Raw genomic sequence first — 22,981 nt, 5'->3', positions numbered from 1 at the left:
GTAAAAAAACTACTTTGCTACTTTTTTTCTTAACTATTGTATTATATTATGAGTTTTAATACACACGTTAATATTAATATAATACAAAATTTCAGTTATAATATTACGTTTCGAAAAATAAAAGATATAACGTAGTAAGTAGATTTTATTTGATTTAACAAAAATCAAATTAATGTCAATATTTTTAAGCTCTAAAATTAATATATTATAGCTCAACACATCTCACTTAAATAATTAATGATGTAATTAAATTAGGAATAAAAAACTTTTATATGCATGAGTAATTCAATTTCATCTTCAAAGACTTGACCATATAAAACTCCACCATGGATGAAGGCAGTTCCATAAGCAAAGAGCAAAGGGGATTGGATCCTGAAATCAGAAAGGTATCCTGCTTGCTTTCACATGGAATAATAATGAGTTGAATATCCATAAGAAATTGATTATTAAAAGAATTAAAACAATGACATGTCTAGTTTTCCGGGATATAAAATGATATTCAAATAAAGCAGCTTCAAGAAGAATATATTATTTATAAATTAAAGTTTATTTTTTTGGTGGCGGCGTTGGATAGCAGCAATGGATGACAACAGATTGAGTATCTGAATCTTTCACGCTAATTCAGTTTCAAAGTGTTGACAAAAAGATTTTCATGGAAAGCAAATGAAAAATAAGTTATGAAATTAACAATAAAATGAAACTTAAAAAAGATAAAAATTTTTTTTGATGAAGCTAAGAATGGGAGAAAGAATTGGAGCTTTTGATGGTTCTGCAGCGTAACCCACACGTGTCTGTTGAAAAGACTGTATTAATTTCAGGAAGAGAGAAACCAATGTCTGCGGCTCATCGACAGAGACAACACTGCAAACCAACAAAGAGTTCCGAATCAAAAACTGAAACAGAAAGTCTTTTCATTTCCTCTTATGTCCCATTAAAAATTTCCCCTTTCTGTCTCCAGACCACGCCCCCAACCACCGCCACCTCAACCGCCAATCCCCACCAAAGAATCCTTGTAAAGAAACAAAATTTCCCTAGAAAACAAGAGAATTTTTCGTTGTTTTCCCTTTCTTTCTCTCTTCCTAATGTGTGGATCAAAGAAAAGCATAGAGGTAATCCAACCGAGATCTTCCAAAAGACCATCTTTTTCATCCTCATCTCAAACACCCAAAACCTCAAAATCCGTCTCTTCTTTATCAGACCCATCCAGCAGCACTTCCGCAGCCAACAATTTGGTTCTTTCTTCAAGCTACTTCTTAGACAACTCTTCCAGCTACTCGACCTCAAGCCAAATCTCCAGAACTCTCTCAACTTTCAAAGCCTCTCTCCCTGAAAACCCCCACATCTATAACTTCTCAGACATTTGCTCGGCCACAGACAACTTCCTTGCTAAACGTTTTTCTTCTTCCTCTTCATCATCGTCATGGCTCTGTAACCTTCAAGGCAAACGAGTTGTCATTTTCCAAAGAAAATTGAGACGTGCGATTGAGTTAGATGACTTGGTTCAGAAGTTATCACTCATTTGTAGGAGTCATCATAGTAGTTTAATCAAGCTTTTGGGTGTTTCTCTGTCAGGGAATTATATTTATCTTGTTTATGAATATGTACAAGGAGCTAACCTTAGAGATTGTTTAAGAAACCCCAAGAACCCAAGTTTTACTATACTTTCTACTTGGATTTCTCGTATGCAAATTGCTGATGGTATTGCTCATGGCTTGGATTATATTCACCATTGTTCAGGTCTTGAAACTAGCTTCACTCATAACCATATAAAGATCTCAAGTATTTTAGTAGCTGAAGATTCTTTAAGAGCCAAAATTTGTCATTTTGGCACTGCTGAGCTATGTGGGGAAGTGGCAAAAGAGGAGGGGTCAAAAAGTCTTAAGAGATCAAACAGTAAAGTTATGAAGATTGAAGGAACAAGAGGGTACATGGCACCTGAGCTTCAGTTTAGTGGTTTGGTGACACAGAAATGTGACGTTTATGCATTTGGGGTCGTGGTTTTGGAGCTTTTGAGTGGACAGGAAGCCTTAAAGTATTCGGTTGATGAAGAAAATGGAGGGTATAAGAGAGTGAGTGTTATAGATACTGCTAGGGAGGCGGCGGCCGGAGGCAGTGCAGAGGTGAGGAGGTGGGTGGATAGGAGGTTTAAGGACTCCTTTCCAGTGGATGTGGCAGAGAAGATGGTTTTGGTGGCATTGGAATGTGTGGAGGAAGATCCAGGAAAAAGGCCTGATATGAATAAGGTTGCAGGGCAGGTTTCAAAGTCGTATTTGGAGTCTAAGAACTGGGCTGACAAGATTGTTTTGCCTACTGATATCTCAGTCTCAATGGCTCCAAGGTAATTATACAAATTGATTGCGGCTTTTGTTTTTTTTTTTCTATGAGCAAATTCTTTGGGGTTGTCAGTTTGATCAGTAATGAGAGTTAGTAGAGTTATTTTTTTTGTTCTTTTAGCTTTACAAATTCATGATTCTTCTCAACAACTTGAGGTACCTGTACATATTTGTACCTTTTGTGAATCTATACAGGGAGCAGTTTTTTTAGACTTAAGTTCATTTTGTGGGAGAGATTTTGGTATAGGATTTTGTGAAACTAGGTTCATTCTTAATAATTGTTATGCAAACAAGATTTTCTGCTTCAGTTAGTGCTGTCTGTTACTGAAAATGGTACTAGTTTATTGACTGCTTCAGACAGTTTTTTGGAGTGCATGTATTGCTATTGTTTTTGAATCTTTGATCCAAAACTCTTTGTAGTTAGGATCTTCTCAACATAAGTTTTCTGCAATGATATGTTATACTCAAGACTCACTCTGTGCTGAAGTTAGTGGATGGATGTAGATATTCAACTGTAGACCCTAGGAATTAATGGAATATGACAATGCCAATGTTGTCATTAGTCTACTCGAGAGTTTTCCATTACCCCAGTTTGCAATAAATACTTTCAGACGTGACTTTTGGTGAAAATGCTGTTGTCTGGTTCCCCACCATTTATGCCGTACACATGTGATGTGAGAGCAACCAGTCTTTTACACTGTAAGGGTCAAGAACCTAAATTAGAAAAATTCTTTCGTAGAAGTTTAAACAAAGACATCTGAATTAGTTTCTCAACTGTCTAGTCACCAGCAAGAACATGAAAAAAGAATGAAATGGAATTGGAAGGTAGATAGCTTTTTGTAGTCATTAAAGTTGGTTTTTTCACTTCCCAACTGTCTGCACAATTAGTTGAGCTGCTTTGATTGATTGGCCAGACGGTTAACTGCTCTATTCCTTATTTCTTTTTGCTTTATTTTATTGGCTACGACCAATAGAAGGTGGAGATTCCAAAGACTTCAATGTAATGCTTCATTGGGACATCAGCAATTGTCATTACCATCTATCTTCTCTGCATATATTATTTCTGTGCTTCTCTACCTAAAAATGTTGAAATGACAATTGCACAGAAACCCCAGGCCAAGACCTTAAAACCACTTTGAATTCAAATCACTTGTTCAATTTGAGTCCTTATCTTGGTAGTACAAGATTTTGTCTCCTGAATCATTCAGCAAGGATGGAATTCTGGGACCAATTCCAGCTTCATATGCAAATTTTGTTGACCTGACCTTTGTGCTATGTTGAAATCAAAGGGATCGTTATCATTTTACTACAGTAAGCATTGGATTATCTCAGGCTGCGTTCAGCACTTCATCATGAAAAAGATAAATGAAATGAAAATCTGAGAAAATCTTTCAATTAGTTTTAAGAAAATGCTGCAGACATGTAAGAAGATTGGAGACGTCTACAAATAAGAAGCAAGCAAAATGGACATGTCTTGCCATTGGTCTACAAAAGTCTTGTTCAAGGGAAGACTTGATATAACAAAGTATCTTTTGACTTAAGACTAATACAAGTTTAAGGTTGGTGGCTGGGACATAGATGAAAGGCTGATTTAACATCTGGTATTTGTTCTTAATCCACTTCTAAGGGAAGAATCAGCACTTCCCTTACAACTATTTTGAATCTAAAGCCGTCATTTCCATAGCCAAACGCAGCCCAAGGCTCTGTTTCTTTATCAACTTGAGGCTTAATGGCTATAAGATACTTAAGATTCTCATTTTATTGAGAAATGATGGAATTTTGTTACTAATTTCAGGTTTAATACTTGGTCATGGTCCCCTTTCACTTCATCATTTGACTGCTACCTTTAATATTTTACTAATCTTTCTTTCTTATATGCTAATGATTATAATTTTGTAAGAGTGTCAACTTTATTATTTAATTTTAGCAGTAATCAATTGAAAGTTAAATTCAATTTTTTAATGATTTTTTCTTTCAACATTCTTTATACTCTTGTTAATAAATTATCAAATAAAATATCTTAATAAAAAAAACTATCAAATGCTAATATTTAGAACTTAAATGCATGTATTTAGGGGAAAATTGTTTGAGATTTCCATTTTACTATTTGATTATATTATCAATATATATATACATATGTGATTAAATCGGGTTGATTTAATTGGTATGTTTATCTCGATTTAAGTAGTATTGAATTAGAATATTATCAATGAAGTGGCCCTTGTTTGTGTTAATCTTGAATGCACGACTTTTACGAGTACGACGCATCTTGTCCGAACGCAAAATATTAAGCAATTTATTTACCAAAATGATGTACCAAAAAGAAATATATGAACAAAAAGTTTTTTATACTCTCTTCTAACTTTTACTAAATGCTTAAATGAAAACAAGAATAAAATAACATTTTCATGCAAAATCCATGAAATTATAAGATTAATTATAATCTTCAATAATTTTATATTGAAATGTAATTAATGATAATTAATTATTAAAAATAATTAAAATAGCAGGAAAATCTTAGATTTCTATTCTTTCTGTGGCTGACACTTTGGATTTAATAAAAAATAAAAAAATCAAAGTCTTTTTCTCCTTTATAAGACCTTTGAACTATAATCTTTACCAAAAAAAAAAAAAAAGAATTTGCTTCTAAAATATGACAACTTTATAATTTAAAGACTTTTACACTCAAAAAAGAAAACAAAATCTTTTAGAGCAAGTAATTAGAAAAGAAAATAATTATATGGGTAAAAGACTCTTATCAATTTAAATTTTAATCAAAATTTTAAATTAATTTATTAATTTTTGAAATAGACATTTCATCTTAAAGATGTAAATATTATTAATAAAAATTATAAAAAATTTAAATATATTTTTTATTAATTTAAAAAATTATTATTATATTTTAAAAAACAATAAAAAAAAACACCCAACTCCCTAGAAAAGGGAGCCTCGATCCAGATGGAGAGTTTTTTTTTAATTAATAAAAATTAATAAAATTATATAATAATAATTTTAAAAATTAATTAACAGTATACTTTTATTATATCAAATGAAAACACTACCAGTTAACAGTTGAATCTAATATTTTTTAAAATAAAATATGTATTTTAAAAATTAATAAATTTTAATATAATTTCGATTAAAAATTAAAGTGTAGAGGTATTTTACTTAATTATAAATATATAAAATAAAAAATAAAAGGGAATTACGTATAAATCCAGAATCCTAACTCAGTTCCTCAAACCGGTTCACTTCATGTCAGCCGAGGATGTCTCAGTTTCGGCGAGTTCTCTCACTTCTTGCTCGTAATCAGCCCCAAACCTCTCTTTTCAAAGGTAAGCTCGTTTCCTTCTCTTTCCTCCCTCTTTCTTTGTTTTCTATTATTTGGGTTTTCTTTATATGATCTGAAGCTGTGATATGGGAGCTGTGGAACTTTACAAAAGTGGCCTTTTTTTGGCTTTGTTTGAGCTTTTTCAATCGATAGAAAGATTGGGTTTTTGTTATTCGAAGAAATAATTGTTGGGTTTTTGCTATCTTGCATTTTTCAGCATGTTTGAAAATTTTGTACCTTTTTTGTGCTGTGGATTTATCTTGGTTCTATGTTTTTATTACTGTATTATGAGAACAGCTAGAAGTTTTATTTTTGCTATCTGATATTTTCAATGGAAAGTGAATGCTTGTGAAAATTTGTTGTGTTCTAAGGAGAGGGAAGAATTTATTACTAACATTCTTTTGTTATTGTTTAGTGTATTAGCTGCGGGTATCATGTCTTGTAGTGTGATAAGATAGCTGGGTGGAGAAATTGAAGGTTTGAGTAGTTTAATACTTTGAAATTATGAATTTGTGCATAATTCTAATGCATCAAAGTTAAAGTTATGAAAAATAGAAATTTACAACAAATGTGAAATTGCAAATTGGTCTTTCAAGTTTTCCCAGGGACTGCCATGCTTAAATCAAGAGTTAAGTACCTAGGCGATAGCTGGCATTTTGTGAAACAATGGGGGATCGCAAGGTCTAGGTCTTCTATGTTGGAATTTTCGTGGTGCTTGTAGACTTTGTTTTGAGATTTAGTAGTTATTTTAGTGAAATGGACTAATGTTTTCATCAGAGGGATGTTTTTCTAGTTAAATTGAAGGGTTGGCTTTCCCTAAGTTTTGTCTGACCGATGCAAACCGACAGTGGAAATGAGTTTATTATTTAATAGTGGCTAACCAAGGGGTGATGGGGATGTTCATTGCATGTTTAATGGCTTCTGGAATACTAGACTCGAACGGATAGAATCGTACTGCTGCTGTTGACACTGGTGCTGCTTACTGACAGTGCTGAGATGTTAGGTCTTTGCTTTGTTTTGTGATTCGATATGCCAAGCAAGTTTGGCATATTGGTTCTAACAAAGGCATTAGTTAATTAAAACTCCAAGTGATTGGAATTCTAAGAAATAAATAAATTAAGAAATTTGGCAAAATGATTGGTGATTTGATCGCAAAAAATCTTTGTAATAATAGTTACACATGCTTTCATGAAGATATTAATGGAATTCAGTTTGCCTTTCTAACAATGGAAGTTAACTTTTTGCCGGCAGAACCCCCTTCACAAGTCCTACCTTCTGCAAGTGCATTCTTCAGCAGTAGACATAACTTTTATAGAAGATGGCTCCAGATTCAAGCAAATCCAGATGGCCAGTCTAATGAGGATACAGAAAACCATGAAGCTGACCATTTAAAGTCTGCTTCTGACTTGGCTAATGTTCCTTCCGAGGCAAACCATTCCGCTGTGAAGCATACTGCTGTTTCCAACTTGAAAACATCCTCAAGGCATGATCTTGCCATGATATTTACATGCAGGGTCTGTGAAACAAGATCAGTTAAGACAGTTTGCCGCGAATCATATGAGAAAGGTGTGGTGGTGGCAAGATGTAGCGGGTGTAATAATTTACATCTGATTGCAGATCGTCTTGGGTGGTTTGGTGAACCAGGAAGCATCGAGGATTTCCTAGCTGCTCGTGGCGAGGAAGTAAAAAAAGGCTCAGTTGACACCCTGAATCTAACTCTTGAAGATTTAGCTGGAAAGGGAGCCCTGAAAGGGTAAACATGATATGTATTTGTGATGAGATTTCTTGATGTGAACGTTTTGAAGCATTTCTTAATGTTAATCTCCTCCCAAATACCATGTTTTAGATAAAACTAAAAATTTATAGTCAAAACCTATGTGTTCTTCCCCATCATTCTCCAATGGAGAAGTCGTTCAGCAGCATAGATTGTCTGTCTAATTAAGGGAAAATGTTTTCAACAGAATGAAATGCTTTCCTGCTATTAGCATGATGAAAAGCCTTGGCCTCCAACAGGATTATACATTTATGATTAATTTATGGATTATGGAGATGATAGGATGCTAAAAGGGATAAAGAAAATGATGGCTAAATAATCATATGGAAATATACAAAAATACCTTTGAAATTTGGTTGAAAATACCCTTACTCCCACACAGGTAATATTATTAATTTAAATAAAAAAATCCTCTATTAATTATTTATTTCTCTTTTCTTATTTTCTTCTATACAATTTTTTTACTAAAAAATCATGAGATTTAATTAGTTTTAAAATCATCTTTAATTACTATGAAAATAAATTTTAATTAATTTATCTTCTAATTCAATGACATATTAAATTTAATAAACTTATCTTTAATTCAATTATATATTAGCTTTAAGATGAATGTATTAAATCAGTTTTAGTTAAAATAAAGTAATTACCATTAATTTGAATGAAAGGTTTTTTTTTTTATAAACAAATGGACTAAAAACAAAAAAAAAAAAGAAATGAAAATGGAAGACAAAAGGAGAGAAAAGAAAAAGAAATAAAATGAAGATTTTTTTAGTATTTAGAGTAAATAAAATGATTTAATTTATTTCACTGTTGATTATTACTATTTTTTTAAGATTAAATTTCTATATTCCAATTCAAATTATTCAAACCCGAAAAAGGAAATGGGTAAACGTGTACGTGAAATGGGTCACGTGTTAATTGTAGTTCTATCCAAGTTTTCTCCGTGTCGACACATAAAACCTCTGCTCATTACCTTATAAGAACAGCTAGACGAAAGAAAAAGCGGAGGAAAAAAAAATGGCAAAAGCAGCAGCTTGTCATGCTTCTTTCACTTCATTTTCTTCTTCTTTTCATAAATTTTTGACTCCAAGAAAACCCATAGTAGCAGTTGGTTTTTTGCTTTCTTTTTCACCCAGAGTTCACACTCTATCTTCAACTTTTCCTTCCCTTTCTATCAAACCAAAACGACCCAACAACTCTTTTCAAGGTGATTCCTTTATACTTTCTACTTCCTTTCAAGATTGTATCTTTCTTGGGTTTTACTTTCTTTTTCTTATTTGTTAGGAAAAGAATTGATATTCTCAATGTGTTTTTTTATGGATTGATTCATTTTTTGTGCTCATTGTAATGGATGTTTAATTGGGTAGTTTTACTTTAGCAGTAGTGAGATTGTTAAGTGATTTAAATTTAATAAATTGTTGAAGATGCAAGCGAAAAAAAAAGTCAACTTTGTTAAAATAGAAATGAAAAGTTGATTTTTTCTTACTATTAGCATGTTTTTTCTTAAAAAAGAATTTGACTCTCTTGTAGAATCTAACTTCAAATTGAGAATTGTATCATTTTTTGTGCTTATTATAGTTGATGCTCCATTGTGTAGTTTAATTCTGAAGTAGTGTAATTGTTATTTAGATGTAAACTTTATAATTTGTTGGAGTGCAAGTAGCAATGAAAGTGAAAAGTTTGTTAAGAAAAAAAGAAAAGGAAAGAAAAGATAACTATAGAGAGGAAGCGGAAGAAGAAGGAGAATTTAAATGATATTTTTAATGGATGAGATGAGAAAGTTACTGGAAATTGAAGATGATGATAGGAATTTGTCTTTCTTTTTCTTCTTCTTTTTTCTTTTCCACCTTGTTTGAGGCCAAAAGTTGTAGTCATTGAGCAATGGCAATAGAAAGCGAAAATTTATTCATGCTGGAATAATTTTAGGGAAGGAAATTCCATATTTAACAGGCTTTTCTTTTCTGCAATTTTTAGGAGGCAATAAGATGTGATAATTGAAGTTTATTCCATGACAAATGCTTAGTGTTTTAGTGAATAGTGTTCAACGGGGGAGTAGTAGTTTATGCCACTGTGCCATTTTCCTCAGACCAAAGCAAAGCATACTGGAGCAAGAATGAGATTTCACTGTTATAAAGATGATAGCAGGGGAGAAGAAAGTATTTTACATGATATTTCATGGTTGAGATGAGGAGGTTTCTGGAAATGGGAATATGGTGATAAGATTTTGTTTCTGTTCTGCTTGTTCGAGATCCAATGCTGTACTCAGAGAGATATTACAGGATACAGTAAAAGTTGTGTCTTTTTGGAATCACTCTAGTGAATGAACCCCGAATTCATTGAGCTTTTCTTTTCATCACTTTAGAGGTAGCATAATGATTGTGATAATTGAAATTTGTGTTATTGTGTTCAATGGAGAAAGAGTATTTCATTCCATTGTTGTATTTTCCTTGGATAAAATCCTAGCATGTTGGAGCTGAATTTTTTATCTGTATATTTGTGTGGCAGTGAGATCTGTGGCTGCTCCTGCAGAAGATGTTGCAGGGTTTGAAGACATGGTTTCTGGGACCCAACGTAAGTATTATATGCTAGGTGGCAAGGGAGGTGTAGGAAAGACAAGTTGTGCTGCTTCACTGGCAGTTAAATTTGCAAATAATGGACACCACACTCTGGTGGTTTCAACTGATCCAGCACATTCCTTGAGTGATTCTTTTGCTCAGGTTTAAATCCATTCTATCGTTTTGTTTTCTAATGTTGTTCTTCCTGCATTTATCTTCATATGGGCTCAGTCTATGTGTTCATTTTTCATCTAGGATTTGACTGGAGGAACACTAGTACCAGTTGAAGGACCTGACTTCCCCTTGTTTGCCCTTGAGGTATGTGGAATAAATTTTCTTACTAAGTTCTCCTTAATTTTTCTTTTGATGATTCTTATCTGTTTGTCTCATGTAGTCCTTGACATTATAGATTATGTAAGAAATAACTATCTGCTAGTTATTGTTTTTATGGTATTGTTGCCCTGTATCTCAGTAAGTTAAATTTATAGCTCTAAAACAGATAAACCCAGAGAAGGCTAGGGAAGAATTTCGAGATGCAAGTAAGAACAATGGTGGAACTGGGGTCAAAGATTTCATGGATGGCATGGGCCTTGGGATACTTGCAGAACAGGTGAAGCTTTATATATACGTCTGAGCGTTGCAACTTCAGATACCAAATAGTTTTTTGATCAAATTTGCACTATGTTTTGTCTTGGATGGCCTCACTGACTGCATTTTGGCCAGTAATCTTTGTATTAAGCAAAGTTTCTTCTAAATGACCCCATAACTTTTATTTTGTTGGAGCTGCATGCATTGTGTCTTTCATGCCCCTCTCAATCTTTCCTTCGGTGAGGACTTTAGTGATTTGGCAAATATGCGAAAAAGCATGCAAACCTGCATGTGTGCACACTCCTGCTCATGCATGCGCAAAAACTCAAAACCACAGTAACATGGCAAACTTAAGATGCTAAGCCATGGAGAGATGAGAAAATTTTTGCCGTGTGAATTTTGTCATTGTATCTGGATGCCAATCCTCTCTCTTTCTCTCAATTTTGCCATATGTGAATTTCGTCATTGTATCTGGATGCCAATCCTCTCTTTTTCTCTCATACCCTCCTTTCCCCCATCTAGTCTCCCTCTTTTATTCATTTGAAATTTCCTAATTTCTAAAATCATGATTTCTGCTTCTGATGCTTCTTCTGACTTATGAAGTTAGGAGAGCTGAAACTGGGGGAACTACTTGACACGCCACCTCCTGGTTTAGATGAAGCTATCGCAATTTCAAAGGTAAGCATTATGTGCTCTGCTTATTTTCCTCATTTTATTGCATTTTTAGGCATCATATTGACTGCAGAAAGCTCTTGCTAGGTGATGCAATTTCTTGAATCACCACAATATAGTATGTTTACTCGAATAGTGTTTGACACTGCACCAACGGTGAGTGAGAATTTCTTCTTTCTATGTTTTGGCACTTCATATTTGAAATCAACCCAATGAACTCTAATTGATGGGAGGCTTTTTTCAGGGACACACACTGCGACTTTTGTCATTGCCAGACTTCTTGGATGCATCAATAGGCAAGATATTGAAGGTTGGCATGCCAACTTGAATGATTAAAGCCTGTTGATGATGTGCTCTCTCATTCTGATTTAATTGTTCTGCGTTTTTTTTTTTTTTAACTCATATGGCCATCATGTTGTGAGGATGAATTATTAAGTGACAAAAGATTTAAACAACATTTTCTAGTATACCATACTTATTTGATGATTATATTACTGGAAATCACTCAATGCTTGAATCTAATATAAAAGCCAGCAAGGAAAAATGATAGACAAGTGACATCTCTGTAACAAGCTGCTTATGATGTTAAGAACGAGGCAGACTTTAAAAAATATTACAAATTTGAATCGTAAAAGATGAGGTTATCATACTATGTTGGTTAAATCTTATTTTATTAGAGATGCTTTTCAATTTAGATGGTCAGATGATGTTTCATGTGGCCATGACTTAACATACAGATGGCTTGTCTGACAAATTTTACATATAAAGCTTTCAATTCCTCAAGAATGATGAGGTTGAGTTGGTTGACAATATAAGCATAATTTTCTCCTTGTCTAACATGGTTTTACATACTGATGTCTTGTGAGTTAAGTTAGTAGCTCACCAAATGGAGCATTTTTAGGAATCTGGAACTTGCTCTGTATTAATTTGATATTATTTTTACTTATGTGGTGCTGGAGGAAGTGTCTTTTTGCTACTGATTTCTTTTCTTTCACTTTTTTCTCATTATACAGCTTAGACAGAAGATAGCTTCAGCCACCTCAGCCATCAAATCTGTTTTTGGGCAAGAAGAAACCCGTCAAAATTCTGTAAGTCTGATATGGTTGAGAGTTGGCATCTTGTTTATTTTTTTTAAAATTATTTTATTTTTTTAATACAATTTATCCTTGTATTATTGTGCAGGCTGACAAGCTGGAGCGTCTGAGGGAGAGGATGGTAAAAGTGAGAGACCTTTTCCGTGACTCAGATTCAACAGAGTTTGTCATAGTCACAATTCCCACGGTAGTGACCTTTAGAATTGTATTTGAGTGCTCAACTTCAATATTGAACTGTTTAGCATTGCTTACATGGATTTTTCCTTCCATTACATAAGTTGTGAAGATAGGACTCCCAAGTAAATGTTTATTGCTTTTAACTAATCACTCATATTTTATCTCCTTACCCTAGGTGATGGCAGTCAATGAGTCATCTAGACTACGTGCCTCCTTGGAGAAGGAAAATGTTCCTGTCAAGCGACTTATTGTTAATCAGATTCTTCCTCCATCTGCCTCTGACTGCAAGTTTTGTGCAGTGAAAAGAAAGGTATTAATCTGATTGCTCTCATAGAGGTTTTAAGCCCTCAATAATATTATGACAAATGGTGACGGATGTTTTATAACATGTTGAACGGTAGAACATATTAACAGAAAGATGGAACATCAGTATCTTGATCTTTCTTTCCAACTTACTCTTCCCCTTAATTACTCATTGTTAATTAAATATTTCAGGATCAGATGCATGCCCTTGATATGATTCAAAATGATCCAGAGCTATCCAGCTTGAAGTTAATCCAGGCACCCCTAGTTGACATGGAGATTAGGGGTGTTCCAGCACTTAAATTTATGGGTGACATAGTATGGAAATAAGCAACCACTAGGTAATCTTCTCTTTGCCTTTTCTTGGCCTTCGGCCAAATAATTAAAAAACAAAATATCATGGCATTCCTCTTATAATCAAGTTATTCTTCCGAAAACTAAATTTATTTATGTAACCTTAATGTTTGGTTTGTGTCAAAAGGCCTAAAAAGAGAAATTTGATATTTGGAGGCTTCCATCAATGAGATGCAAGTTATACTTCCCAAAACTCTAATTTCTCCCCACCATCACTTAGTTATCATAATGTCCTGAGTATCACTCCTGTGCAATCTGATAAGCATCTGTGCCTGTCGCATGTTAATTGGCAGTTTCCTCGAAATACTGGATTGGGAATTTTCCGGGACATGAAGATGACAGTTCATAACCAGAATATCTTGCAATACTACAAATCCAGCATCAGAGAAGCCAGAGATTTTGATATCAAAACTGCCAGAAGCTTGAAATAGGATGATGGAAGACCCTCCAGCCCTGCACTCTATAGAGCCAAAACTTTCTTCTTTTTAGCTTTGTCAACATGGCTTTATATTTTTGTAACCTGGATATATATACAATAAGACAGCATAAAGATATCATAATATTGCTGATTGTTGATTCCAGACATGCAATGTGGATAGCTGGCATATAAAAGATTTTGCCATAGATTCTAAATTCAGAAAGAAGATGTTTATGATTGGGAAGGTAAAATATATAAAACCTAAAAGATGGTACTTTTTTAAATGTTTAACTCAAAACATTTTTTTGAGATAGGATTTGGATGAAATTCTAAGTTGAAAAGGTCTATAACTCAAGACTCTATCATGGACGTTTGCTTGAAAATTAAAAAGAAGATATTCAACCCTCAAATCAAAACTTGTGTTAGTGTTACATTATATAAACAAAAATTTACTAAATATGAGTTATTAATCCTTTCATAATCTTCAATTTACTAGACAAAAATATTCATTATTTGTGAAATTTGGGGAATTGTTTAAGCTTTGGAAATAAGTGAAAAGAAAACTTAAATTCAATAGAAAATTTATGTATTTATCATTAAATCAAAAGCTTAAATGCAAACGTAATTAGTAATAAATAACTCCAAATGAAAAATTAATAACTACTTATAAAAAAAAGTGTAAAAAATATATGCAAACCCCATCACAAGACAGAAGAATACCAAAACAAAGGAACAGAGCAAGAACTTCCCTGTACGATGCCGAACGGCAAGAAGCTGTAAAACACAAGACATCCTTTTAATGCCAACCACGCCATTTGAGCTGAACCAACAAGGTTCCCGAGCCTCCAAGGATAAGTAGGACAGGTGCCCCGCTTTAAAGATAAGCAGGACAGGTGCCCCGCTTTAGTGTTCTTGTACGTACCATCAAGGAGCTTTCATAGCAAAGCTGATCAAGAGCCAGCAGAAGCAGTGCTACCAAATTTCAAATTAAAAAAAAAAAAAGGCGTTTTAAGCAAGTAGAATTAAGCATGTAGAATTCTGCATAAACCGTCTCTTTTGTTAACTATAAATAAAAGCAGAATTAAGCAACTAGATTTCTTCTTACTTCACTCTCAAAAAACAAAGAAAGAATTCTGCTTCCTTTTGACGCTAAAAACCTCTTCATTCTCTTTCCCAAAACAAGAAAATCTCATTCTAACTCCGACAGTCCGACCCTAGCAATGATGTTCTATCCTCCAGCTCCAGTGGTGGTGTTCAATCCTTCTGATCGGGAGATTGTTTCCTTTTTTCTGCCCAAGTTGATAAGTGGTGAAGGGATCGGCGAACTTAGCTACCTCATTGAATTTTGTGATCTATATTGCATCAACCCAGCTGCCCTGTTCAATGTTAACAAAGGCTTTCTTCCGTTCGTCAAACCCAACCAACGTTTCGTCTTCACCCATCGTCAGAAGATTTCTCAAAAGAATGCAAATGGAAAAAGACCTAGAAGGGTTCTTGACAGTCGAGCAGTGGGAGACGGTGGATTTTGGAGGTCTTCAACAGGTGAGAAACCTATTCTTGATGAGCAAGGAGAGCATGTTATAGGGTACGTGAATACCCTTAACTTCTATGAGTACAAGGGTGAGAAATGAAGTCCAAAGGATGCCAACAAAACTAGCTGGCTTATGCATGAGTATTGTGTCCCCGGAGAAAATTTTCAAGAATGGGTTATCTGCAAGATCAAAGACATAGCCTGTTCAGAGGAAGATAAGTGTGCAGTTTTTTGGGTTAAGGAGCTTTTTGGAAATCTGCTTCTTGGAAACAAAGAATGTCCATCATCTGCTTTGATGCAAGAAGCTGTTTTCAGTGGAAATTTACCTTTGCCCGATTATGGACAATGCGATCCTTTGATAGATAATTACGTGGATGAAGGTTGCAGCAGTCAGAGAACCTGGAATGTCAATCATCAATTTTGGTGGAACGATCAGAATCTCTAGTAAATGGTTTTGGAGAAATGGATTCTAATGGCCTAGTAGGTGAGGGTTATTCTTTGATGGATCAGTTACTGGATGAAGACCCCTTCAATGAGGTGGATCAACTATTGGGGATTAGCAACAACGATCAAATTAGCAACTTGGATGAGCTTGTCATTGATAAGAGCGTAGATGAATTAGTGCGTGAATATAAGGCGTTAATCGATGGTGACTGTTTGAAGGAAGTGGATCAACTACATGGGATTAGCAACAACAGTGAAAGTAGCAAATCGGTTGAACCTGTCATTGTCACTGGTAAGAATGTAGATGAGCTATCGGGTGGATATGAGGAATTAAACTATGATAACTCTTTCAAGGAGGTGGATCAGCTATGGGGAATTAGCAACACAGATGAGAATAGCAAGTTGGATGAGCTTTTCACTGTTAAGGATGTAGATGACATACATGCATTGTTGGCTTCCGACCATCTGCCACAGTCGGAGCTACCTGTGCCAATTTGAAGTAGCCTTTTGATTTTGTATTTTATATCTAGATTGCTTTTCTTTTTTTCTTCTAAATTTAAAGATTAGCCTTGAATATATTTTTCAAGCTGAAATCAATAAAATTTTATGCTTTTCCAAATTGATTGCCAATATTAATCGATCTCATCCTTAATGAAAAGTAATTAATTCTTGTTTAGTCAAAGCAAGATAAAAAAAATCTGATTTTGCTGGTTTATTATGTTATGGGAACACTCTTTAAATGCTGCTGCACTTTCAACTGCTTGTGCTCTGTCAGTGCTGTCTCGTGGATGATGCTGATCTATTACTGCCTATGCCTTTCTATTGGTCTTCGGAATCTTGGTGCTAAGCAGAAATCCATTCAAATAGAAATGGTTTCTTCATTGATGAGACAAAACCATTTTAGTTTCAACCTGATTTATCAAAGAGTAAATTTAATAATTATATTATTGAGAATTTGGCTAAAATTACAAATGATATTCAAGCATTAAATTTTCCTAGGCTTCAAGTTATCCAGTATGACTGCTCAAATTAAGATGGTGTCTAATTGTAAATGAATTGAACATGCCGTTTAGTTAAATTATCAAAGAATATTTGCTTCTGTTGAGCTAAGCTATATGAGCTATAGAGTTTGGGACCTGTAAAATAATCTGGTTGACTTTTATTCTTGGACGGTAGCTACATATATTTAAAAGTCAGAGATTTTGATATCAAACTCCCAGAAGCATGAAATAGGATGGTGGAAGACCCTCCAGCCCTGCACTCTATATAGCCAAAACTGATATACATGTTTCTTCCTTACCCTTGTCAACATGGCTTTATATTTTGTAACATGGATACGTACACAATAAGATAGCATAAAGATAACATAATATTGTTGATTACTGATTCCAGACTTGCAATGTGGATAGCTGGTATATGAAAGACTTTGCCATAGAATTTAAATTCAAAATGAAAAGACCATGAAAGTGTCTATCTATGTAATGATTCTACCATAGGGTTCTAAGTGCTTGATTCATCAATCTGAACAATGATTTCTCAACATTCTTTAGCTATATTCCAAGCTAGAAATGGCCAAAAAATTGAAACAAAGAAAACAAAATATTATGGCAATCCTCTTTATAGATATTTCCTATCTAGAACTTCTAATTTTGTAATCAAGCTAGGCTTAAGCTTTTTTCTTGCTGAATTTAGTTTATGCTCTAGTGGTTACTATTCACTGGATTTCAAACAGATGAAATATCCAAAAAGAATCATCACAAAATTAAAATTAAAAGCTCAAAACAACAAAATAGAACACAAATTGTCCATATGAAACATAATCATCACAAAAGAAACAGAGGTTCAGAAGGAAACTAGCTGAGAAAGCCAGCATCCGCAGAACCAGAAAACAAAGATACAGAAACAGAAAATCCACAAGGAGAGAAAACAAAAGAGAAGATCAACCCAACAACAAGATGAAAAAGAAAGAAGAAACCTAACTAGGCATCCCAAAACCATAATTAACCTTCATATTAATATATATAGTATAGAAGTCAGACCTTTCCCCCTCTGTTTTCGATTGAGTACAGCAAATGGTGACCATGCGATTGCTGTATGGGAGGCTTCTGGTGCCTTTGTTTTTTATTGGGGCTGTTACCATTAGTGTGATGAGTCATATTGTTCTCCATACTGATCTTTTGTGATCAGTTTTCTTTGATATTCAATAAAGCCTTTCTGATTGTGCAAAAGAAAAAAGGTATAGCCATATCTCTTCACCATTTTTAATTTGGTTGAGCAATAGCCATAATAAATAAAGCTGTCTGGTCATGGTATCGGCATTAATAGAAAGGATTTCAGCTTGTTGGTCTGTACTCCTGGCGGCGTCACAGGTGTGCCGCTTTAGTTTGCTTTTGTTATGTAGCACCAAGGAATTTTGATATCAAAGGTGATCAAGAGAACAGAAGAAGCAGTGGTAGCAGCAACATCAAGAAAGATGGAGTCATGGAAGATTATAATGGAAATTAAAGTCTCGGTTGCAGAGAGTGGCATCAGTACTTCAAAGATGAAGATGTCCACATGTCAACCACATGAGTTGGAATTTTATCCTTAAGCAGTTTTTTATGTTGGAATAAAGGCCACATGATGTGAGCCGTTAAAGACAGCAGTTATTTGAATAAGTTGTGCTGTCTTGGATCCTTTATTTTTAGATTAACTATTTTCTTGTCCTTATCCTCTCAGTGTTTGTGTATAAATACACTTAATGCAGTAGTGAAAAATATCAATCAATTCCTTGTTTTCAATTTATCTCTTTTCTGGAAATTTTCTCTTTTAAATATTCTCAAAAGATCAACAGATTAATGTTCAAAAAAATTATTTCCTATAGAAGTAGAATTCTGATGACTTGTAAGCCATATTTGTTTGAATACCTTGCCATGATTCAAGATATCTTGCACCATAATCCAATCTTTGGGATAAGCTTCCTATTGCAATATCCACAAGCTAAGATGCTGAACTGTTCAAAGATACTTTGCTGTAATCAAATGCATTGAAAATGTCATTGGACAGATAGTGGCAGCTGAGACCACATATATGTTAGGTTTATAGATTAAATTTTGGAAGGGGAAGTGAGAAACATTGCTGAAAAATGCACCAACTTTCTTCATCCTAATCTTCCTCAGAGCTGATGTTGGAATACAACAAACAATTTATCCCCTCCCAAAAAAACACTTCAAACTTTCAACATAAGCTTGCTGGGAAGGTCAACAATGAGCAACAGGCTAATCTAGTCCTCATCTATAAATACCCATCTTAATCTTAACTAGTTGCCTTAACACAAATAAATCAAAGCAGAAAAAAATAGTTCAATAGAGTGAAAAGAAGAACAAGATGGCTTCAGACGAATGCAAAGGTAAATACTAACAACTTTCAAAGCTAAGAATGCTTTGTAATCGTACTAATAACTTTCTTTCCTTCAGAATAATTATACGTTCTTGCGGCTATATTTGTAGGGAAAAGTTCGTGGCCTGAGCTTGTGGGGAAGAAAGGGGAGGATGCAGCAGCAAGAATTGAGAAGGAGAATCCTCATGTCAATGCTGTGATTGTGTTGGAAGGAACATTTGTTACATTGGAGTTCTTGTGCACTAGGGTTCGGGTTTGGGTTAACACCGATGGGATCGTTACCAGGGTTCCCATCATTGGTTAAATTGTGAAGGGCTTATGCTCGACTATAGCAAGTTACTTGCTTTTATTTCTTTAATAAATGGGGACTATGTTGTAATATGAAATAAGAATAAATTTGATTATTTGATCTCATTGTTTATCTACGTAAGTCTCTAATTTGTATCAAATTTGGTATAATTAGTTGCTAAACGGTCTCCATTAAGGCTCTTTGAAGGGAATACATATACAAATCATAAATGAGTTAAATTTGATTTTATAAATTGTTATTTATTCGTAATACATAAATATGGAGAAAAAGTTGCCCTGTTAATTACTAAGACATTTATTTTATGATATCAGGATAAAGCTTTATAAGATACAAAGCCTGATTTCTGTTTTGGAATTTGCAATGTAGAAATATATGACATATGGAAAGATTTTGCCATGAAATTGGAATCTGGAAATAGAATGCCATGGATGAATTATGAATTTCTAATTTCCAAAGGGAATACAGTATATATTTGTACAATGCCTAATCAAGTTATTGATTTTTTAATGTATTCATAAAAGTACTTATATATACTTTATTTATGTTACATTTAGTTTTATTTTTTTTTAAAAAAATACTGAAGCAGCATGTCATCTGGCATCATGTCATTTCTTTCACACAAGATGAATATGATTTGACTAAAAACAAAATAAGCCCTTGTATATATGTAATTAAATGTATTGCAAGAGCTTCTATTCTATTGTAAATAATTAAGTTTTTAATTACAATCAATTGGATTCTTATTTGATGAAAATTTTAACACCATTAATTCCTTCTATTAGTCGGAATATAATTTTCATGTGATATGAATGATGTGGAATAAATATTTTCACATGACATTTTTTGAGCATGTGTGTCAAGTTAAAAGAAATGGTCATTTTTAATACATGTCAAGAATGAAAAGAAATTTTGTTTTTTATTTTAACACATGCCTAAAAAATGCCACATTATTTGTCACATGACAATCCTATTCTCATTGATAGAAAGAGCTAATGGTGTTAAAGTTTTTATGTATTCCAGTAAGGACTCAATTGATTGTAATAGTTGATTAAGAACTCAAATATTTAATACAATAAAAAGATAAAAGCTCAAATGATAGATTTAATTAAGTATAAGGACTTATTTTATGCTTTAGTCATTTAGAAAACCATAAACAATGCTTGATAAGATTAAAATCTGATTTTGCTTAATAGATAGTTGGTTTAGACTCTTAGACATCAGTAATAATAAATAATAAAATAAATAGTTATAAATGATTACTTAATCAGTGAGACGAAACCAATTTAATTTTAACCCGATGTTTAAGAGTAGAATTTGGACTTGGAACCTAACTTATTAATTAACTTGATAAATTAATCATTGAAGCATTGTACATCGTCTTCAAGCTATTTAAATATGGATGCTCAAAACCTCAAAGTTAATGTCTAATTCTAAAAGAATTGAATTTACTATTCAAATATCCCATACTCATTATTGCTCTATTGACTTTAAATAATCAAAGAATATATTATCATTTAACAATCACTTCTCCGAGAGATAAATCAAAATGTAAGATTCAGTCTTCCTTCTTGGAACAAAGACTTTCAACTCTTTATATATAGCTTTAAAATTTCTGTGCTTGTTTAAAGTTGTTTATAGATATATAGCTATTATGACTTTCAATGTGTTTGTTTTTCTTTAATTTTTGGGTGTTCACACCATACACGAATTGAATTTCAAATCTTCCTTGTTCGAACACATCAAAGACTTCAACTTTATCTCATATGTTTGTGGTTTCCATTTTTGCTTTCTCTTTTACATGATTAAGATTTGGTCCTTTGTTTATAGATATATGTATATGGATCATCAATTGACTTAAATTCATAGTTTTAAGCCAATAAATGTTTCAAGATATCTTGAAGCATAATCCAATTTTGCAAAATCTAGACGAGTTAAGATTTGAGCTGCTCAAAGAATATGTAGTAATAGAAAATTTCATTAGACAAATGGTCGCGGAAACCATATATCCTTGAACTCTAAATTTAATTTTGGTAAGGAAAGTGAGAAAAATTGCTCAAGAGTGCGCCAACCGTCTTCATCCTAATCTTCATCAGAGCGGATGTTGGAATACAACAAACAATTTATCCCCAAAAAAAAACTTGAAACTTTCAACATAAGCTTCTAAGAAAGGTCAATAATGAGCAGCAGGCTAACCTACTCATCTATAAATACCCATCTTAACTAGTTTCCATAACAAAAATAAATCAAAGGAGAAAAAATAGTTCAATAGAGTAAGAGGAAGAACAAGATGGCTTCAGATGAATGCGAAGGTAAATATTAACAACTTTCGAAGCTAGGAATGATTTGTAATTGTACTAATAATATTATTTCCTTAAAGGCAATTATATAAGTTCTTGTGGCTATAAATGTAGGGAAAAGTTCTTGGCCTGAGCTTGTGGGGAAGAAAGGGGAGGATGCGGCAGCAACAATTGAGAAGGAGAATCCTCGTGTCAATGCTGTGATTGTGTTAGAAGGATCATTTGTTACAGGGGATTTCTTGTGCACTAGGGTTCGAGTTTGGGTTAACACCTATGGGATTGTTACCAGGGTTCCTATGATTGGTTAAATTGTGAAGGGCTTATGCTTTACTAGCAAGTTACTTGTTTTAATTTCTTTAATAAACACGAATTACGTATTATAATTTAAAATAAGAATACCCAATATTATGTTATATGATCTCATTATCTTTATTTAAGTTTGTAATTTATTGTTAGTTTGAAATAAGATTTTGAACCATCTCCATTAAGGCTTCTTTGTACTTTATGATCATATTTTGTCATGCACTTGAATTTGGAATTAAGGGAGAAGAAATGCAAAATTTTGAAGGTGCCGGACCTAAATGGTCCATTCTTTGCAAAATGTCGTCTTACATCCTCTTAACTCCTATTGCTCAAGAAGGATTAATTCTTGTTATGTTAGAGAATGTTGTTGCAAATAATGACAATCTTATAACATTTTCTTTCTTTTGTTTTCTTGAAGAAAACAAATTCAAATCTCATTCTTTGAAGGGAACACATACATGAACTATTGAGTCAAATTTAATTCTGTAAACTGTTATTTATTCGTAATATAGGAACATAGAGAACAAATTACCTTGTCAACTACTACAACATTTATTTTGTGAGATCAGGATAAAGCTTTATAAGATATCAAAGCCTGATTTCTGATTTGGGATGTGCAATAGTATGTAGAGATCAGACATATGGAAAGACTTTGCCATGAAATTGGAATCTGGAAAGAGAATGCCATGGACAGATATGAATTTCTAATTTTCAAAGAAAAGTTATTAATTTATACTTTATATATAGAGGTAGGTTACATTTAGTTTTAATTTCTTCTTTTTTTTTTAAATGAAGCATCATGTCATTTCTTTCTTACAAGATGAACATGATTTGGCTCCCTTGTATGTAATTAATACTTAAAAAGTGCAAATCATTATTGATAAAAAATATGTAAATGTAATTTAAATATTTTGGGACAGAGGCATTTTGGGTTTTTCTTCATCAGATTTAGGGGTTAGGGCTGCGTGGTGATAATTTTGTCAAGGTGAAGTTGGAAGGACTCAAATGGTAGAATAGTAATACCCTTCCTCGGTACAGACCCCCACGGTTTGATTCCCGATTGGTTCGTGTTCAAGCTGTGATGAAAATGAAATGATTCAACTCTATCATGGTTCATCA

General features: G+C 33.4%; 6 protein-coding genes across 6 annotated transcripts; all 6 read left to right on the top strand.

Moving 5' to 3' along the window:
- The first annotated feature begins 727 nt into the window (after positions 1-727).
- LOC18586441 (lysM domain receptor-like kinase 3) lies at positions 728-2,640 on the top strand. Its single transcript, XM_007009833.3, has one exon. The coding sequence runs from the start codon at positions 1,083-1,085 to the stop codon at positions 2,340-2,342; it is 1,260 nt and encodes a 419-aa protein (XP_007009895.2). The 5' UTR covers positions 728-1,082; the 3' UTR covers positions 2,343-2,640.
- Positions 2,641-5,550: 2,910 nt separating this feature from the next.
- Positions 5,551-7,660, top strand: ZR3 (Zim17-type zinc finger protein). The gene is made up of 2 exons (XM_018128685.2): positions 5,551-5,668; positions 6,916-7,660. Exons 1-2 carry the CDS (start codon positions 5,602-5,604, stop codon positions 7,419-7,421), a joined length of 573 nt encoding a protein of 190 aa, XP_017984174.1. The 5' UTR covers positions 5,551-5,601; the 3' UTR covers positions 7,422-7,660.
- Positions 7,661-8,395: 735 nt separating this feature from the next.
- Positions 8,396-13,762, top strand: LOC18586439 (P-loop containing nucleoside triphosphate hydrolases superfamily protein). Its single transcript, XM_007009831.3, has 12 exons — positions 8,396-8,645; positions 9,944-10,155; positions 10,249-10,311; positions 10,493-10,603; positions 11,185-11,259; positions 11,341-11,409; positions 11,498-11,563; positions 12,267-12,341; positions 12,436-12,534; positions 12,700-12,834; positions 13,020-13,168; positions 13,475-13,762. Exons 1-11 carry the CDS (start codon positions 8,456-8,458, stop codon positions 13,155-13,157), a joined length of 1,233 nt encoding a protein of 410 aa, XP_007009893.3. The 5' UTR covers positions 8,396-8,455; the 3' UTR covers positions 13,158-13,168; positions 13,475-13,762.
- Positions 13,763-14,819: 1,057 nt separating this feature from the next.
- Positions 14,820-15,575, top strand: LOC148760295 (uncharacterized). Its single transcript, XM_088802531.1, has 2 exons — positions 14,820-15,219; positions 15,301-15,575. Exons 1-2 carry the CDS (start codon positions 14,820-14,822, stop codon positions 15,573-15,575), a joined length of 675 nt encoding a protein of 224 aa, XP_088658657.1.
- A 3,256-nt stretch (positions 15,576-18,831) lies between these two features.
- On the top strand, positions 18,832-19,366 carry LOC148760294 (glu S.griseus protease inhibitor-like). Its single transcript, XM_088802606.1, has 2 exons — positions 18,832-18,962; positions 19,063-19,366. Exons 1-2 carry the CDS (start codon positions 18,941-18,943, stop codon positions 19,254-19,256), a joined length of 216 nt encoding a protein of 71 aa, XP_088658732.1. The 5' UTR covers positions 18,832-18,940; the 3' UTR covers positions 19,257-19,366.
- Positions 19,367-21,465: 2,099 nt separating this feature from the next.
- LOC148760293 (glu S.griseus protease inhibitor-like) lies at positions 21,466-22,047 on the top strand. The gene is made up of 2 exons (XM_088802573.1): positions 21,466-21,571; positions 21,674-22,047. Exons 1-2 carry the CDS (start codon positions 21,550-21,552, stop codon positions 21,865-21,867), a joined length of 216 nt encoding a protein of 71 aa, XP_088658699.1. The 5' UTR covers positions 21,466-21,549; the 3' UTR covers positions 21,868-22,047.
- Positions 22,048-22,981: the final 934 nt, after the last annotated feature.

The sequence above is a fragment of the Theobroma cacao genome, chromosome 10 (assembly GCF_053813885.1).
Source record: "Theobroma cacao isolate CCN51 chromosome 10, ASM5381388v1, whole genome shotgun sequence".
NCBI classification, from domain to species: Eukaryota; Viridiplantae; Streptophyta; class Magnoliopsida; order Malvales; family Malvaceae; genus Theobroma; species Theobroma cacao.
Note: the sequence above shows the minus strand (reverse complement) of the source record. Positions and strands in the feature narration are given on the sequence as shown.

Coding starts and splice junctions, on each gene's coding strand:
- LOC148760294 (XM_088802606.1), top strand. CDS start 18,941: ATGGCTTCAGACGAATGCAAAG. Junction 18,963..19,062: donor GGCTTCAGACGAATGCAAAG/GTAAATACTAAC, acceptor CTATATTTGTAG/GGAAAAGTTCGTGGCCTGAG.
- ZR3 (XM_018128685.2), top strand. CDS start 5,602: ATGTCTCAGTTTCGGCGAGTTCTCTCACTTCTTGCTCGTAATCAGCCC. Junction 5,669..6,915: donor CCAAACCTCTCTTTTCAAAG/GTAAGCTCGTTT, acceptor TTTTGCCGGCAG/AACCCCCTTCACAAGTCCTA.
- LOC148760293 (XM_088802573.1), top strand. CDS start 21,550: ATGGCTTCAGATGAATGCGAAG. Junction 21,572..21,673: donor GGCTTCAGATGAATGCGAAG/GTAAATATTAAC, acceptor CTATAAATGTAG/GGAAAAGTTCTTGGCCTGAG.
- LOC18586441 (XM_007009833.3), top strand. CDS start 1,083: ATGTGTGGATCAAAGAAAAGCATAGAGGTAATCCAACCGAGATCTTCC.
- LOC18586439 (XM_007009831.3), top strand. CDS start 8,456: ATGGCAAAAGCAGCAGCTTGTCATGCTTCTTTCACTTCATTTTCTTCT. Junction 11,260..11,340: donor AAGCTATCGCAATTTCAAAG/GTAAGCATTATG, acceptor AGCTCTTGCTAG/GTGATGCAATTTCTTGAATC. Junction 11,564..12,266: donor CAATAGGCAAGATATTGAAG/GTTGGCATGCCA, acceptor CTCATTATACAG/CTTAGACAGAAGATAGCTTC.
- LOC148760295 (XM_088802531.1), top strand. CDS start 14,820: ATGATGTTCTATCCTCCAGCTCCAGTGGTGGTGTTCAATCCTTCTGAT. Junction 15,220..15,300: donor TAACTTCTATGAGTACAAGG/GTGAGAAATGAA, acceptor AAAATTTTCAAG/AATGGGTTATCTGCAAGATC.